This window comes from Xiphias gladius, chromosome 22, assembly GCF_016859285.1.
Source record: "Xiphias gladius isolate SHS-SW01 ecotype Sanya breed wild chromosome 22, ASM1685928v1, whole genome shotgun sequence".
NCBI classification, from domain to species: domain Eukaryota; kingdom Metazoa; phylum Chordata; class Actinopteri; order Istiophoriformes; family Xiphiidae; genus Xiphias; species Xiphias gladius.
This window is the reverse complement of record NC_053421.1, coordinates 14,762,662-14,779,200: the sequence shown is the minus strand read 5'-3', so window position 1 is coordinate 14,779,200 and position 16,539 is coordinate 14,762,662. Positions and strand designations below refer to the sequence as shown.

The 16,539-nt window shown below is 44.2% G+C and overlaps 2 protein-coding genes across 6 annotated transcripts in view; both read right to left on the bottom strand.

Moving 5' to 3' along the window:
* Positions 1 to 776: 776 nt before the first annotated feature.
* Positions 777 to 9,064, bottom strand: LOC120783839 (FXYD domain-containing ion transport regulator 6-like). Of its 5 annotated transcripts, none has more exons than XR_005706387.1 (9): positions 8,533 to 9,064; positions 6,163 to 6,222; positions 4,678 to 4,701; positions 4,427 to 4,450; positions 3,043 to 3,117; positions 1,439 to 1,475; positions 1,270 to 1,307; positions 1,135 to 1,193; positions 777 to 1,034 (listed from the first exon to the last, which is right to left on the bottom strand). XR_005706387.1 is itself a non-coding variant. In XM_040117133.1 (9 exons), exons 2-8 carry the CDS (start codon positions 6,212 to 6,214, stop codon positions 1,164 to 1,166), a joined length of 258 nt encoding a protein of 85 aa, XP_039973067.1. In that variant the 5' UTR covers positions 6,215 to 6,222; positions 8,671 to 8,866; the 3' UTR covers positions 777 to 1,034; positions 1,135 to 1,163. The 5 variants fall into 5 exon arrangements, 4 of the variants coding, with proteins under 4 accessions (XP_039973067.1, XP_039973068.1, XP_039973066.1 ...); XM_040117133.1 differs by having other exon boundaries at positions 1,135 to 1,171; positions 8,671 to 8,866; XM_040117134.1 differs by having other exon boundaries at positions 1,135 to 1,171; positions 6,163 to 6,219; positions 8,671 to 8,865.
* A 482-nt stretch (positions 9,065 to 9,546) lies between these two features.
* The window catches only part of LOC120783968 (IgGFc-binding protein), a 29,678-nt gene continuing 22,685 nt past the window's right edge, over positions 9,547 to 16,539 (bottom strand). Inside the window, 11 exon segments of the mRNA XM_040117375.1 lie at positions 9,547 to 9,809; positions 9,918 to 9,964; positions 10,798 to 11,084; positions 11,206 to 11,586; positions 11,799 to 11,998; positions 12,112 to 12,679; positions 12,790 to 13,388; positions 13,505 to 14,072; positions 14,414 to 15,012; positions 15,105 to 15,684; positions 16,113 to 16,441. Coding sequence (XP_039973309.1) covers positions 9,955 to 9,964; positions 10,798 to 11,084; positions 11,206 to 11,586; positions 11,799 to 11,998; positions 12,112 to 12,679; positions 12,790 to 13,388; positions 13,505 to 14,072; positions 14,414 to 15,012; positions 15,105 to 15,684; positions 16,113 to 16,441 — 4,121 coding nt within the window. The 3' untranslated portion in view covers positions 9,547 to 9,809; positions 9,918 to 9,954.

Here is a 16,539-nt window from a genome sequence, read left to right as displayed (position 1 = left end):
AGCGTGCACGCAGCGGGCACCGTCTGGTGGCCACGGCGTAACATTGCATCCACGGTGGCGCAACCCGCAGGGGTCCTCCCCGCAGCGCCCGATCTGGCAGGGTGTGGACCACGTAGAGGTTCGCCACAGCAGCCCGAAGTTAAAAACAAACAGCAGGGGCAAACGCCTAAAGTTGTCTTGCCAAACAGTAGACACGACAACTGAACCATCGTCGGTCACCTACCGAGTACCCTATACAGTCCTGTGGGGTCTGTGTGAACGTATGGGGGGGGGCAGATTCTATAATCTGTCTGTACATTGTGTTTTTGGCTCCACTATTCACTGGGATTTATGACTTATAATAGTGAACATTTTTATTTTCTGCAGAGGTGTGTTGCGCGCCAGCTCAAAAATGCACCAGTTTCTCTCTCTCCCGTCTTTTGTGCAGTGCAGTCAGCCTGCTGCTGCGACTCCAGGGAGAAAATACAGCCTGCAGAGGCAGCCAGGCTCGCTACGTCGAAAAATCGGCCAATAAACCACAGAGATCAGTATAATAAAAGAGGGGCTTTTTTTTTTTGTTTTAAAAGAGAGCTTTCTCCAAGAGCAGCAGGGTGCAGTGCATAAATCATTCACACTCTCATTGCTGTCAGTTTCTACTGTACGTTCAACTGTCTGCAGTGTCAGCAGAAGCAGGAGTGCCGCGCAGTATGGGGCTGTCTTCAATGCTCTACTTCTAATTGCAGAGAAAATGAAAGAATGACGCATAAAAAAAACCCCCCCAAAAATCAAACAAAAAAAACCTTTTCAAACATTTGTTTAATTATATGGTGTCAGTTTGGAAGTCACAAAAAATACAAATGATAATCACACTGTTGCTACCATGTAATAAAGTTACAATATTTAGTGAAAGTTATCGATGATAAAAACATTAAAAAGAAAAAAAAGGTGAGCATACTAACACTTTGAAATTAAGGGAGGCTTTGTGTGCTCGTGAACGATTGTCTTCAGCTGTGATCATGGTATTTGCTGCCACCTAGCGGCACCGGTCAGGAACACTGAAAAGGATGTAGAACACAAATTTGATGAGTCCTGAAACGATCCCCTTCAGTTGCCTTTTGCAGAGAACGGATTCGTAGATGTCTGTGACACACCTACCAGATCTCCACTGCTCCTTGCCTCTGTGTCTACTTAGCTGTAGAAAGAGTTTCAGATGACTGTTTAGTGAAAAATAAAAATAGGTAGGCATTTAACATCCATATTATTACTTTAAAATGAAGGAAAATTATTTACCCCTCGGAACACCCGATTCCACACCGGGACCCCTGGACCTGGGAACCGTTAAAAGCTAGTTAATGAAACACGGCAGTTCTGCAATTGCATGTGGAATAAAAAGGCCCTGTTCAACAAAATGTTTCAAAAGCTGAAGGGATATTTCTAACATGACTTCTGCTTAACTTACCTCGACTTGTCTTTCTTTGAACAGGTACATTTCCGGCCTGTTTTTCGGGGAAAAAACACAAGAAAAAATAATGATACAAATCTACAACTGCCAATTTGTCGTTGTACAAAAGGGACATGAGAAATTAGAATAAGAATGTATGGAACTATGACAGTCAGCAGTGTACCTCCAACTCCACCTCTTGTACTAGAGGAGGAGGAGGTTTCTCCAAGCTTTGATAGATGAATACAGCCTTGAGCAGCGTGCCTGGGCCGCAAGCCTCGGGAGGCCTTGTAAGCTTGCAGCTTTGTGGCTCGGGCTCAAGACTGTATTCATATACCTAAATCACGGCAAAATTCAATTGTTTACACTAAAAATCCAGGAGCCAGTGTGTTGAATAACGCCCGTCATAGTATGTGTAAGACTACAAAAGCATTTTAAAATTTGAACTCTTCACCACTTCAGTTTGCCAATAAAAGTAGATGGGGGAAGCACAGATGAAGCCGTGTTTACACTGCTTATTACATTCGCCCAGTAAGCCAGTGACCTGCATACTCTCAGGCCCAAGAATAAAGCTGTGAGCATCTTGAAAGGTAACACTCATCCTCTATTCACTGTGTTTGACATTGGTGCTATCTTGCTATCAATGATGGTTTTTTTAAATTCCAAAAGCAGTAATTCAAAGCCAAACAATAAACGTCCAGGCTTTGCTCTCTTTACGCTCCTCTTCTAGGACTTGCCTCTGCAAGCATTTGATGTCTCACTTTCAGAAGTGCTGGTTAAATCAACTTTTACAACAACAACATAAAAGTTTCCGTATATTCACAGATGTAGTGTCAGAGTAACTTTTGGGTTAAAAATGCCTGAAAATATATTTATGTTTTTCATATTTCTTAAACAAATTACAGTACAAAATTGGAAAAAAGATTTACCCCATTACTTACAAATGTCACAGATGTAAACAAAACAAACATTAATATCTTTGACTCTTGACATCTTTGCTGCTATCTGTGTGATAACAGCCTCCACTGTTGTGATTTTTGGCAGTGTGACGACTCTCTGACTTGCACTTCGATCACAGATTGTGCCTTTAAAAGCCAGCTTATCAATTCACGCATACTTTCCCTGGCTACTTTCTTTATTTTTGGGAATTCCAACACTTTGAACAGTCTGTTCCGTACACAGCTCACAGCTCTTCAGTGTGCAGTTAGGAATCCACAGTGATCTTAAGAGGAGCACGGAGAAAGTGTGGCAGAGCGTGTGGGCCCCAGTGAATTATTCATTGGTTGGTTTTGGTTTCAGGGGCTACCACTGGCAGTAACAGCATGTGCCGGTAGGTAGGAGGAAGAACCTTGGAAGGACACTGGGAGTGTGAAAAGGGATATGGTATAAAGGGCTGCTGCGATACACTGAGCACGAGAGCGTTGAGTGCTGAGATTGTGCAAGAAGCATCTGTTTGCCTTCCTACCAGACCTCTGAGAGAAACAGAAGCCTGATTGTTTTGCAGCAGCGTATAAATTTTGCCAGACTGTGAGGTCAACTCACACGTACAAGGATCACAGTGTGGCGACTGTAACATTCGGTGTTACACGTCTGCTGTGTACTCAAGGCGGTGAAACACTTACTGGCAATGAGGACGATACCCATGAGGAACAGGACCACTGCGAAAACCAGGCCACCGATTCTCAGAGATTCATAATCTGTAATGCAAAAAAACAAAAAAACAAAAGTACTTTAAAATACTTGCAGAAATGCATGGTAGCATCTGAAAGCTTTCAGTTACAAAATACCATGAATTCAAAAGCCTTTTGAGGCATTTTGAGAGGCATTTAACTGCATTTTTGGTTCTGGAGCAGCACTGTACAAATATTCTGCAGCTCCCCTAATGGTCATGGCGGGATACCACAAATTCCTGTGAGCTGCAGTCAGCGCAACTGTAAACACTAGGGTCAACTTTAACTCCGCAGTTGGCTCTTCCAGTAAGGCAGGATAAAATATTTCAAAAGAAGTCTGACTTGTAAAATTGTTGCACATTGAGGGAAAAACAGAAGAAAGAAATCGAGGCAGGCAGCAGTAAGTGTGAGGCAGGGTTTGCTTGTCTTGTATCTGGTGAGTTGTTATGATTAGGTAATCTGAAAGCCTTTTAACCGTAATGCGAACATCATCTACTGTCTACCAACACAAACAGGGACACAGCTTTGTTTACATGCATGGAGCACATTTTTTAAGGAAAGAGAAATCCTATATAGACGGCATAAAGTTGCACTCTGTAATTCTCAGGGTGTTTAATTCTAAGGATTCTAAGGAATCCTGAGAGGATAAACGTTCCCAGACCCTCATTAGAAAAATAGTCAAAATAGAGAAAAATAAAAATAAATCTGTGTAACATGAATAAGTTTATTTCTTTCTTATCCCTGTTAATATCTTGTGACCCCTCAGATACAGCTCACGACCTCCCGAGGTGTCACAAGATATTAACAGGGATAAGAAAGAGGCCTGAGGAGATTAAAAATAAATACATAAATACATTTGTATAAACGGCAGTAATTTGTCCTGGTCATTTCTTGCGACCCTTCAGTTACATCCTGGCAGCTCCTGAGGGCTCCTGACCCCAGAGGATGGAACAACTGCATTGGTTGTTTTTAAATCAGGACATATTCAGTGTTTGGAATGATACGGAGAACACCAAAACTTGCCTACTGCCCAAAGAAATAGGAAAACTACACAATTGATGGTAATTATTCATAAAATTTCAATGCAGATGTTAAGTCCTACTGTGCAATTCAGGGACTTGAATGGAGTGAAAAATCAGACCTACGGCACAGTGGACAGGATTAGAAGCATTTGCAGTGGGATTACTCCAGAAGCTTGGCCTCGGGGTGAGAGTTTTCCATCACTTCTAGAAAAACAAGTGAAAAAATGCAAACTCATCTCATCTCGACCTCCCAGATGTTTCCTGTGCAGAGGGTCGCCCATTTAAAAGACCACATTCATCTGCTCGCCACTCACCGTAATGAAAAGCACTGTCATAGTCTGGTAGGAGAGAACAGAGAGAGGAAACAAATGAGAAGCCGATTTATCCACTGACACACTTCAGAGAGCACTCATGATAAGACAGCTATTCAGCAGTTTTAAGGGCCTCAGTCATTCATCTAGTCATTAGCCAGTTTGCTGCCACTACCAATTTATATGCAAGCTAAAATGAGTGTGCAGTTTATCTTAATTTGAGTTCTCTAAACTTCTATTCAAATAATACCCACCTTTGTCGTCCTCTGGTGCTGAAGCTGTGAAAAAAAAGGAAAAGTCATTAGTCTTTAAAAGACATTCACATGGTTGTCTAAGTGCATGTCAGCGAATGGCAAATTCCCTCTCCAGAGAATGCATACACTACTACAACTTGTATCTAAGTAAATATGTCAATTGTAATAATTCTGCAGAGGAACAACTCGTGGGTAATGAATTCAGCAGAAATGGCATCAAAATATTAAGATCACAGTCCCAGTCATGCAGTGTTTTTGTCACATACACCAACTTTTACAATAGACATATCAAATTATCTCAACTTCAGAAAACATACAGTAATAGAAAAGTGCAGTTACACTGAAAATTACAAACTGTATGATTCTGCTCCCCATAACTTTGTTTACCTAGTGCGTATTTATGTTATTGCCCTATTCTGTGTCCTGTCAGTAATGTGGGAAAGAGCAGACCCCTCTGCTCTGTCACCTCTCTCTGCTCCCATCTGGGAGAACATGTTGGCTGCATTCATGTTGAGCCTTTTCCATTTTACATGTATCCCAGCAGCTCATCAGCAGGAGTTTAGATGCTAAAAGTTGATTTGAGTTTCATCCTTTGATTTGATCTGACATTTTCCTGACACCTGGTAAAAGAATCATGTCCTCAATGTTTGTGATTCAAGAAAAGTCCGACACGAACTGTTACAAATGAGCATGATACGGCTGAAATGCCGAACTCAGTAATATTTTATACACTGTGTTGCATGCCGTTTACTGTGGAGTAAAGTGCTGGAGTTAACTTCACCTAATTATCGGGCAGTAAATACTAAGTAAATAGGAAATACTAAGTTAGTCTATTCCTCTCTGAAGCAATAACACATTTTACAAAATTGGTGCTGACATGCCTCAGGAAATAAGGTCTAACAGAGAAGATAAAAAAAACCCTTAGTGAAAACAAATCTGCTTAAAATCAAGCTCAACTGAGGCCATGCAGCACGCACAGAGTAACAAACCAAAGACCATTAACAATGGAAAACTTGGCAGCCGTCTGAATAAATGATTATTCAAACTGCAGTATATGGAAACGTTTACACAATTCTGACATGGCCTTTTCTCACAGCAACACACTGACATAAAATTGAAAATGTTAATTATGCTGAAAACAATAACACTGTATTGCTTACAATAAGAATTTGTAAACGACTGACCACAAATGGTGCATGACAAGCAGCCGTACCAAATAAGTGAGCACCGGAAAAATAAAAAAAAATTAAGATTTTAAAAAGCCATGCGTTGCCATTGACCAGACCAGTGCAGGAGACTTACCAAACATCTCCCTACCAAACGCTGATCCTGTTACACAGACACATCAGCTCGTTTAGCAAGGAGTGACTTATAAATAAAGCTACAGAAAGGGGAAGCAACTGGAGAAATACACATTCATACAGGTCGGTTTCAAAGGGGGAACAACGTAAAGCTGCTGAGCGCTGAGGGAAAAACGAAGCTCACCGAGTGCAGGGGCCAACCAGGAGCTGAATGCCACCAACACCACAAGATCCATGGTACCTGCTGATCAGAAACAAAGAGGCACAGAGCTTGTTAAAAAGTTCATAACAATATGGAGAAGTAATACATGTCTTGATCTGATCATTTAGAGGCTATGCTCTCACATTTTGAGTCATCGGTGTTTTATGAGGGTATTGTGCTGAATTGAAATGAAGTTGAGGCTTTCTTTTTAATGCGATTTACAGATAAACTTTGTCATGTACTAACTCCCTACAGACTGAAACAACTCAGCAACTTAATTAAACTGCCTCTCTAACAGAGAAGAGCCCATTTTAGAAACATTTCAGCAACTCACCTCTAATACCTCCCAGAAACTACCATACTTTTAGCCCGGGTACGGCTTAGGTTAGTTTTCCATCACAGTAGATCAGAAATGGGGGAACATGCTTTGTTTACCAACTTGTTTATTTGCATTAAACTGCAGCTGTGAATGAGCAGTAAAAAGCGCAGTGAAAAGGTCGTGCTCTGGAAAAAAAAAAAAAAAAAAAAAAAGGATCCTACATTGACAATAATGCAATGGAATAACTGAATGAGACTGAGAGTGTTTCATTCGGTCCTGACATCATCATCAGGGTTATTTAAACATTGGAAAGCTCCCACCAGACCTGCAGAGGACATTATACAGCTGTTTACACAGGCTAAAATTGGTGGAGTGCCCCTGTAATGAGACTTTTCCTGGTAGGGACACAAAGCTCCGTCTTAGCTAGACACTACAGAACGGGATCACTTACGTTATCAAGATTTGTCTTAATAATAAAGCCTCCTGACTCTGGGAAAGGGAAGAGGGTCTATTTCAGGTTCTGCTCCTCAGAACATGGGGCTTGGCAGTACATGGGTGCAAGGCGAGGCCGGTGTAGAGTTGCACTTGATATTTGGTCGGTAGGTTTGGATCGGTTTTGCTGGGTCATCCAGTTTACACATGGTGCATGAACCTCCTGAGGGCTGTTTTTTCTGTCTATATATTATCTAGCACATTCTTTGAGATTCAATTACACCCATATGTTTAAAGTCTAAGGTTCCACAACCAGACTCGTGACTGGAAGCGAGGGTCGCAGGGGTCTGCAATTTAAGGACACTGCATTCTGGTGGCAGTTTTGTCTGCTTCACAGCCACATTACACCAATAAAATCCTGAGACATGACAACCAAAATGTAATTCAGGTACATGCAGCTTTAGCACCACACTTGCAAAAAAAATCTAAGCCATTTGAATGAAAGGTTTTGCATTGCAAAGATCAAAGCCTACATTAGCAGAGCCAAGGTTTCCCTCCCTGGCCCAGAGCTGGGGGGATTCATGCATGACTAGAGTGGGGGTGTGAACATGGAGTTGGTTTTGAAGAGAAATCAACACTTCAAGCCTGGGAGCAGGATTAACAACAAAGGCCTGCCAATCCGGTTTAATCAAACAAATGCAGGGTGAGTTATTCTAACAAGAACCGATCCAATAATCTTGTTTGTTAGTCTTCTGAGTGATGTAGAGGAATATAATGGGGAGACAGTAAAGAGGCCCCTGCTTCATGGGCCTCTTACGAAATTAATTACCACGGATTATAATAAGTGGGATCATCATGGACAGTTTGCAGTTGGGAAAAGGAAAGGCTTGCTTGCATTAACCCCTATGGGCAACCCCCCATGCAGGAGCACATTTGCACTCCGAACGCTCACACCATCAGTGTGCCGCGACAGGGTTCTCCGGGTCTTTGGTTTGCCCGCAAACCCCGGACTGATGATTTTAGCAGACAGGCCCTTGCTAGGTTTCCAATCGCCCAACGAGCGCGCCGCAGACTGAGGAGCATTTCCTCGGCTGCTGGCGGTGCCCAGTGCAGAACCGTGTCAACTGAGCTCCCCTCAGATGGCGTGGCGTTTCTCGGCGGCGCAGCGCGGCGCCAACAAAGTGGGAATGGAAAACACATTTGCGTTATCAACATCACACAACGGTGAATGGCGAGGAGGAGGGGAGAAAAAAAAACAAATCAAAACAAAGAAAGACATTGGGCTCGGTGCGTTTTTTGAGAGCAACATAAGCGTCGGCTTCTCAATGTAATTCTACGGTCACATGTGCAGACAGGCATTTGGTTGGAAGTTGGGCTCTGGAAACCGGCTAAAAAAACAAATAAAAAAAACAAAAACAACCTCGAGGAAAAGCTCTGCAAGACAAACCCATGTGGACGCAGAAAGGTATTTTTGGAAGTCTCGGGTTGCGGATTCTGGGGGCTTAATCGTGCATTTCTGGCCGCAGCGATTTGGCAAATGGATTTAAGAAAATACATTTATTGCAGGTCAGCAGAGAATTGGACTTTTAAAATGAACTTACCGCGTATCGGCCTCCTATAAACTCTTAAAGTGGGTTCTCTCCGCCCAGAGAGCCGAACTTTTTGCCTAAAAGTTTCCCGCTAGTTACTGTGGCTTGGGAAGAACATGTGAAATGCAAAACTGATTAAAAAAATATTACTCTGCGTTGCATTCTGCGGAGCTTGTTCAGCACTCGGCGGTACCAAGAGGAGCACTGTTCCTCCGTGGACTTCTTCTCAGGAATGAGAAGGCGAGGGGGGGTTGCTGGTGGGAGCGCCCCCCCCCCAACATTAACCCGGGCTGCCCTGCGCAGAGGTAAACAACGCAAGTAGGGCTACAGCTCGGCGCTACTGTGGGGCCAGATCATTCCCATGTGGTGAAGCGGCTGCAGCAATGATTAAAAGGAAAAGAAAAAAAACAAAACAGAAAAAAAACAAAACCCCACGATAGTATGATGAACTGTAAATCATGCGCTTTTCCATCCCAGAGCCAAATGTAAGACACGCGAGCAGCATCAGACGGCGAGGGCCGTGGAAACTGGCTCGGTGCAGCCAAGTGAAAGCATAAACACCAGTGTGCTTTCATGGCCAGCACAGCCATATGAAAACTGTCTTCCCAAGGTCTCTCCCACACCGAACTGCCAGACCCCCCCCCCCCTCCACTAGTAGTAGATACAGAGCTGGGTGGACTAAGCTTTTAGTGGCAGCAGGTCCTGTTTTCAATATGGTGAATGCAGGCTATGACATCTCGGGTGTTTCCTGTCTACTGTTGTGGTGAGTTAACTGTAGAAGTGTGGGATTTGTACTCTTTCCCCCTCCTACACCAAGGACCTCTAGTGCAGTGTTAGCTTATCGAGACCTCAGGTTTACACAAGAGTTCTTCTTTCACCTGCAGAGGCCTCAGACACACTACACATGTAAGAGTCATGCATTTCCAGTTTTGTAGAGATACACTGTAAATTCTCTCGGAATAATCGCAAATAACTTATGCACACGTTGAAATGAAAAAGTATTTATTGGTCAGAAGAGTGAGGACAATTCATTTTGTAAAACATAATAATACAACTGCGACTTGTGACTGTTCCTCTTTCTCAGCGGGAGTTACATGGAAAAGAGATGCTTTAATTTCCTTCTCCACTAGATGGAGATGCCTGTCCAGAATAAGCCAGATTTTGCTATAACTCAGACCTCCAGCACACAACCAAAACCATTTCACGAATCTAGAAGTGGAGAGGTATGATTAGCAAGACTGGATGGAAACACGCAACTTTGGCTGAGTGACTTCGTATTCTTCTTCATCCTGTTCAATGGGGGTAAAAAACAGGGATGTAAGCCACATTCTACAGCTGTTTCTTTCAAGAGGACACATCGGTACATAGCTTTGAGAGGAAACAACCTAAGTTTTTACCTGTATAACAGATGCTTTCTATCACCTCAGAGCATCTCTACAGGCCACTGAAATGAAAAAGAAGAAATTGCAGTCCAAGGGCACTGGAGCAAGGTAAAGACATGTTCACTCTGGCACAACAGAGATTGCAAGCAACACTTCTGAACTTTGTACTTTAAGGGGCAAATGCAAACACTCAGGAGCTGCATTGGTTCTGAGGGGTATTTTCTTGTGTTGGTTGGGGTCTGGTGTTGGGAAAATTCCTGAAAAAAAGATGACTACTTTGAATGAAGAGAGGAAGGGGTGTGCCCAAAACTTAATTCTCTAAGGGACTGACTTAAGGCTAGAACACAGAACTAAGGATGAGGGCTCAAATTAATATTGCACCCAGATGAATCTTAAGTGTCCTTGGATGACAAGCAGTGATTGGATTGCAAGCTTGGTAGCTTTTGATGGCCATGCCTGTCAGCCTCACCTGCTTTTTAATCAGTAATTACCATAGGGGATTCTCTGGCATTTCTTAATTAAATTGGATCAAATGCAATTAAAAACCACACTCCCATTCCTTTAAAAGGGCTCTGTGGAGTCCTTGTTTAGTTCTTGCTGTTAAGAGAATAAGCGGTTGAATGGTCATAGCAGCGTCCCATCTCTCGCTGATCTGTACTTGATTATTTCAGTGGTCAAATTAAGTCTGCAGTTTGCATAATAAAGGGCAAGATAGAGTTCCAGACTGAAACTTCTTCTCTGACTAGAACTAACATAGTTAACATCAGGAGCAATGTGGAGACAACATGTACTGCGGCAAAGGACTATCATTATCATAGCACTAAAGGTAGCGATGTACCTGTGTCCATTACATGAGTACAGAGGAAATGTTACAGTATGTCTTTCATATACTCACCATCTAGAAAAATCCCCAGCGCTCCAGGAGCCGACAACCACAGACACATCGGTGGTAATTTTCCCGTCTGCGGTCCTCATATCATCTTTGGAGTTGTCATTGTAGTTGCCACAGGCACCGCACATTTTACCCGACAAGGTGCTCTGAATAATGACGGTGACCTCCTGTGAATTAGAGTAGGTGACCCTCACAGCAGATGCCCTCTCGATGATCACGGTCCTCTCTGAGATTTTGACTGATAGTTCACTCGTCACTTTGCTCGGAAGAGACACTTTCCTGCCATTTACCTGGAATACACGAAGAAAGGGATAGAGGAAGAAAAACAAAATTAATTGAGACAAAAGAAAAAAATTCAAAATGATTACTATCGTGGTTAAACTATTCTTTATCCCCTCCAGCTCTTCTCACCCAGGTCACATGTTGGCTGTTCACTGTGACGATGGTCTCCTTGAAGAACACATAGACAGTGGCAACAGTGGGAGACGCCCCTTTACTGCAGACCCTGACGTCCACAACCACACGGAACCACAGGTCGGTGGTCTCGTCACACAGAGATGCCACCTCAAATGCCCCTTGAGCTCCTATGGCTCCAGACATGCCATCAAAGGAGCTGAGGTGGCCAACTTGGCTGATGCCGCAGTGGCCCTGTTTGATGTGGCAACCTCTGACCCCGTCTCTTACACCACAAACCTCCCCACTGGCACACGACAGCTTTTCACACTTCACCAGACCAGAGGCCTGGCACACACACTTGGACTTACAGTCTTTGTCCACCACTGCTTGGCCCACCTGACAACACACATTGTATATAAATTTAAAATACGTTTTCTTCTTGTTTGGTGAATAATGTTTTACAACTCTATTCATATGTAAGTACTATGACAAGAATTGAAAGTATTAGTCGTTTTTTGTGGGCTGGCTGTATTTTTTTCATGACTAACTTTCAATTGTAGCACAGTTACAATGTATGAAAACAAAGTAAAATCTCAGCACAGTTTTACCGTCAGATATTTGCCATTGTAAACACACCCACAGTTGTCCAAGGGTACACATTGGATGCCATCAAAAACAAAGCCGGCATCACATTGGCATCCTTCATAACAGCTTTCAGAACAGGAAAATGGGTAAATAAAACTGGCACAGGTCCCACCACAGGTGTCGGCACACACCTCATAGTGACTGTGTGGAGGGCAGGAAGCAGCTGCAAGAGAAGAAGACATTTGTAAGACTTTGAATGTGCACCTGAAATATAAAACGTAAAAAAAAAGAAACATGGACAATTTTTCAGCTACGATACGATGATGTGTAACTTACGGCAGAAGGAGCTGCTCCTCCATGGCTGGATTTGAACTCCTGCACTTTGGCAGGCCAGAGCATAGGCCTGCACACTGTTACACAGAGTGTCTTTGTTGCCGTCCACAGCGCACACATCAAACACGCAATGAGATACATATGCTGCTGGGTCAATTTTACTGTGGCAGGCTTTGAAAGGCCCATTAGGTGCAGTTATGATGCCACAGGAGTCAGGTTTTTTGTACAATGTAGCCTTGGCCTGCTCACATATTGGGCACTGTCCTCCACAGCCGCCACACTCATAGTTAGGCAGGTCCACCACCCACGCCTTTCCAAAGTCATTGACGTTGTTTGTTCGTTTGCCACCGGGAAGTATGAAGTCATCACCACCATCCTTGTTGTAGTTGCCGCAAAGACCACACATCTTACCCCGGTATGTAGAAGGCACGATCACCTCAACATAATAGACAGTGTCATAGAGGACTGTCAGCCCAAAGTCTGTTCGGACAATTATGTTGCGACCTTCCTGGGTGACTCTGAGGCGCCCATTGTCCAGGAAGAGAGGAAGGTTTAGAAGTTCATCATCCACCTGAATGGAGAACGAAGAAAAGTTGAACAGTAAGATATTTTTGTTTTAAAATAAATAAACGTATACAAATGTATTAACAAAAGGGTTTTGGATAAAGTTGATGAACTCACAATGACTTTCCACGGCATTCCCTGTTGGATGTAAATGACAAAACCATAGACCGCCATGGCAACCGACTTGGTAACAGCCACTTTTCCATTTCCATACTTCTCATTCCCCTGAGTTACAGTGAATGGCGTCAGCTGGCCATTGTCATCGCTACACACCTTGGCCAATACATAGACACAGGTACCCTGGAAATCAAATCTCCGTCCATCAAAGGAAATGTAATGAGGGTCACCAGAAGCGACACACTTGCCTTGCCCCTCAGGGTGGCAGCCTTTCACTCCATTTACAATCTTACAGATCTCCCCCAGACGGCACTTGGCCTTCTGGCAAGATACTGCACCATTCTCTCCACAGACGCATTGCTCCACACACTCGGTTTCAGGGTAGAAGATGTCTCCTTTCCTGTAGTAGTGACCACTGTATGAGCAGCCACAGTCTCTCACAGGCACGCAGGTACCCCCGCTCAGCAGGTAGCCTTGGTCGCACTCACAGGCCTCTGTACAACGCCTGTGACAGGTTGCATGGGAGGTTAAGCTGGCACAGGTGGTAGGGCAACCCGTGGCACACAGGGTATAATGGCTGTTAGCGGGACACACCATTGCTGTGGGATAGGAAGAGAAGAGGGGGATAGGATCACATTAAGAGATGAAAGATATATTTTGAAATAAGAGATTTGAAATATGAAAACAAAAAATGAAAACACTATCCCAAACTCACGACAGAAGGTGTCTGTTCTCCAGGAGTGGATGGCGATTCCTAGGCTCTGACAGGCAGAGACATACACTCCCACTGCATCACAGACTGATCCATGGTGACCATGATAATGACAGGCATCATACACGCAGTCTTCCAGGTAAGGAGCGGGGTCCACATGGCTGTGACAATCTCTGAAAGGCCCTGCTTTGTCAGCGATAATACCACAGTACTTCTGGGCTTGGTACTGTTTCCTCTGGGAGTCTGAACAGGCTTGGCACCACGGCCCCTGGCAGACTGATGAACAGCCGGGTACGAGGGCCACCTGCCAGCTCTCTCCCAGCTTGGCTCCATCAGGGGCGATCTTGCCGTTCGGCATGGTCAGGTCGTCCTTAGCGTTTCTATTGTAGTTGCCGCACAGACCGCAGACTGCACCCTGGTAGTTGCTGGGCAGAGTCACGCTCACCTTGCTCCGCCAGTCAAAGGTCACGGTGATACCAGCAACTGTCTCCACAACAGCTGTCCAGCCACTGAGAAACACGACCAGCTCATTATTGTAATCCAGTGGCAACGAAACAAGCTGCCCATTGAGCTGAAGAGCAGAAAAACGAGGGAGGGAGGGAGGGATGAATATTTTTAGGAGATTAAAAATTTAATAATTCTGTGGTCTTTAATATGCAATTACATATATATGCAGAAGAGCATGAAGGATGTCAGAATTAGCACAATGACAGAAGGCATTATCATACACTAATTTGAATGAGGCTGCGAGTATCTGACCTGATTTTATTTTCAATACGGTGACCACATACTGTTTCCCATTTCATTTCTCTCCAAAAATCCGCACAAAAACAAGCCTGCAATTACTTCTTCAATCTTTGATCAAATCACCCAAATGCTTTACATTATTCATATCTCCACATCCGTACTTACCAGGACCCTGTAGGGGTATTCTCTGCTGATGGTAAGGGTGATTCCATATATGGAAAACATGACAGTCCTTGTGTAGGACACAGCCTTGCTTCCCCGGTGGTCGTTCTGCACAGTCACCTTGAACGGCACTAGCCCAGGCTGCTGATAGCACAGGCTCACCAGCTGATATACACATGTTCCCTGGAAGTCATACTTGCGGCCATCAAAAGTGCGGTAGTGTGGGTCACCTGAGGCTGTGCATGTGGCATGACTGATGGGCCGGCAGGCTCGCTCTCCATCCTCTACGGTGCACTTTTCGTTGGCAGAGCAGGATGCCTCACGGCACGTCACCATGCCCAGGGTGGCATCACACTCGCATAGGCGGCCGCAGGCCTCATCGGCCCAGAAGTGCTGGCCTGGCTTGTAATAGCGACCCTGATAGGAGCAACCACAAGTTTTTGCAGGCACACAGACACCAGCACTGAGGACATAACCCGCATCACACACACAGGTCTCAACACAGGCACTTTTGCAGGTCTGCTTTTGTTCTGGAAATGGGCAGGATGGCTGGCATGGGCTGGCACACTCTTCATAGTGGCTGTGACGCTGACAGTTCATTGCTGGATATAAATTAAATTTAAAAGCCATTAACCAAAAAAAGTTAAATATCTGATTAAAATCTTGAACAAAAGACCTCCTCACAAATACTTACGACAGCCAAACTTTTTCCTCCATTTCTTGATGATTATTCCTTCCTCACGACACTGCTTACTGTAGGAGGCAAATGCCTGGCACAGCATCTTCTTGTCTCCCTTATTCAGACACATATCGTACACACAGCTGTTCATGAAGGCCTGGGGGTCCAATTTTCCATGACATCCCTGGAACACACTGTTGGTCTTGGCTGCGAGGGCCCCACAGAAAGCCTCAGTCTTATAGAGCTTAACCTGGTTACCATCACATGTAGGGCAGTTTTTCTCACATGTGTCCCAGCAAGGATGGTCCTTGTCCTGGTCGGGTGTTTGCCAGCTCTTGCCCCACTCTATCACTGACGAGACAGCTTTACTGGCTGGATTCTGGAGCTCATCACCAACATTGCCGTTGAAGTTGCCACACAGACCACAGACACTGCCGTAGTAGCTGCTGGGCAGCTTAATGACTAATTCCCAGTTCCAGTCATAGCTGACAACCAGGCCAAAGTTTGTCTCCACCACCGCAGTGTGACCACTTTGAAACACTGACACTTCACCGTCACCCAGTCGTACTGGAAGATTCAGCAGTTCCCCATCCACCTAAAGGAAAGGGAATGCATTAGAACTTCAGGCTGTAGAACGATAGAACGATAGATTATATATGTATACACACACACACACACACACACACACACACACACACACACACACACACACACACACACACACACACACACACACACACACACACACACACATACAGTTAGGTCCATAAGTATTTGGACAGTGACACAATTTTCAAAATGTTGCCTCTGTACACCACCACAATGGATTTGAAACGAAGCCATCAAAATGTGACTGAAATAAAGACTTTCAGCTTTAATTCAGGGGTTCAACAAAAATATCATATTAACAAAAACAGACACACACACACACACACACACACACACACACGTGCGCGCACAAACACACTGTACGCACTGAAATACTACAGGTCAAAAACATCAGACAAGAAACTAAAATCTTACCCTGACTTGACCAATTTGGTTCTTGCCCATGGTGATGGTGTACCCATATACAGACACATCTACCTCCCTGACGTAGGAAACTGCTGTGTTTCCTCGGTTATCATTCCTTTCAGTCACTGAGAATGGCACTAGACCATCCAGATTCCCGCAAGTCTTGGAGATGACATACTTGCAAGTGCCCTGAAAGTCAAAGTTGTAACCATCAAATGTGTGGTAGTGCGGGTCACCCCAGGCCCAGCAGATGCCCTTGTAGTTGGGGACGCACACAGCTTCACCCTTTTCCACACGGCATGTCTCCTTGACACGACAATTGGCATCTTTGCAGGGATCTACACAGGATAAACAGAGGGAAATTAAATGGGAGTTGCAATTTAACTCAACAGTAATTTAAGATTTACTGTACATTTATTTGAAATATCATTTATAC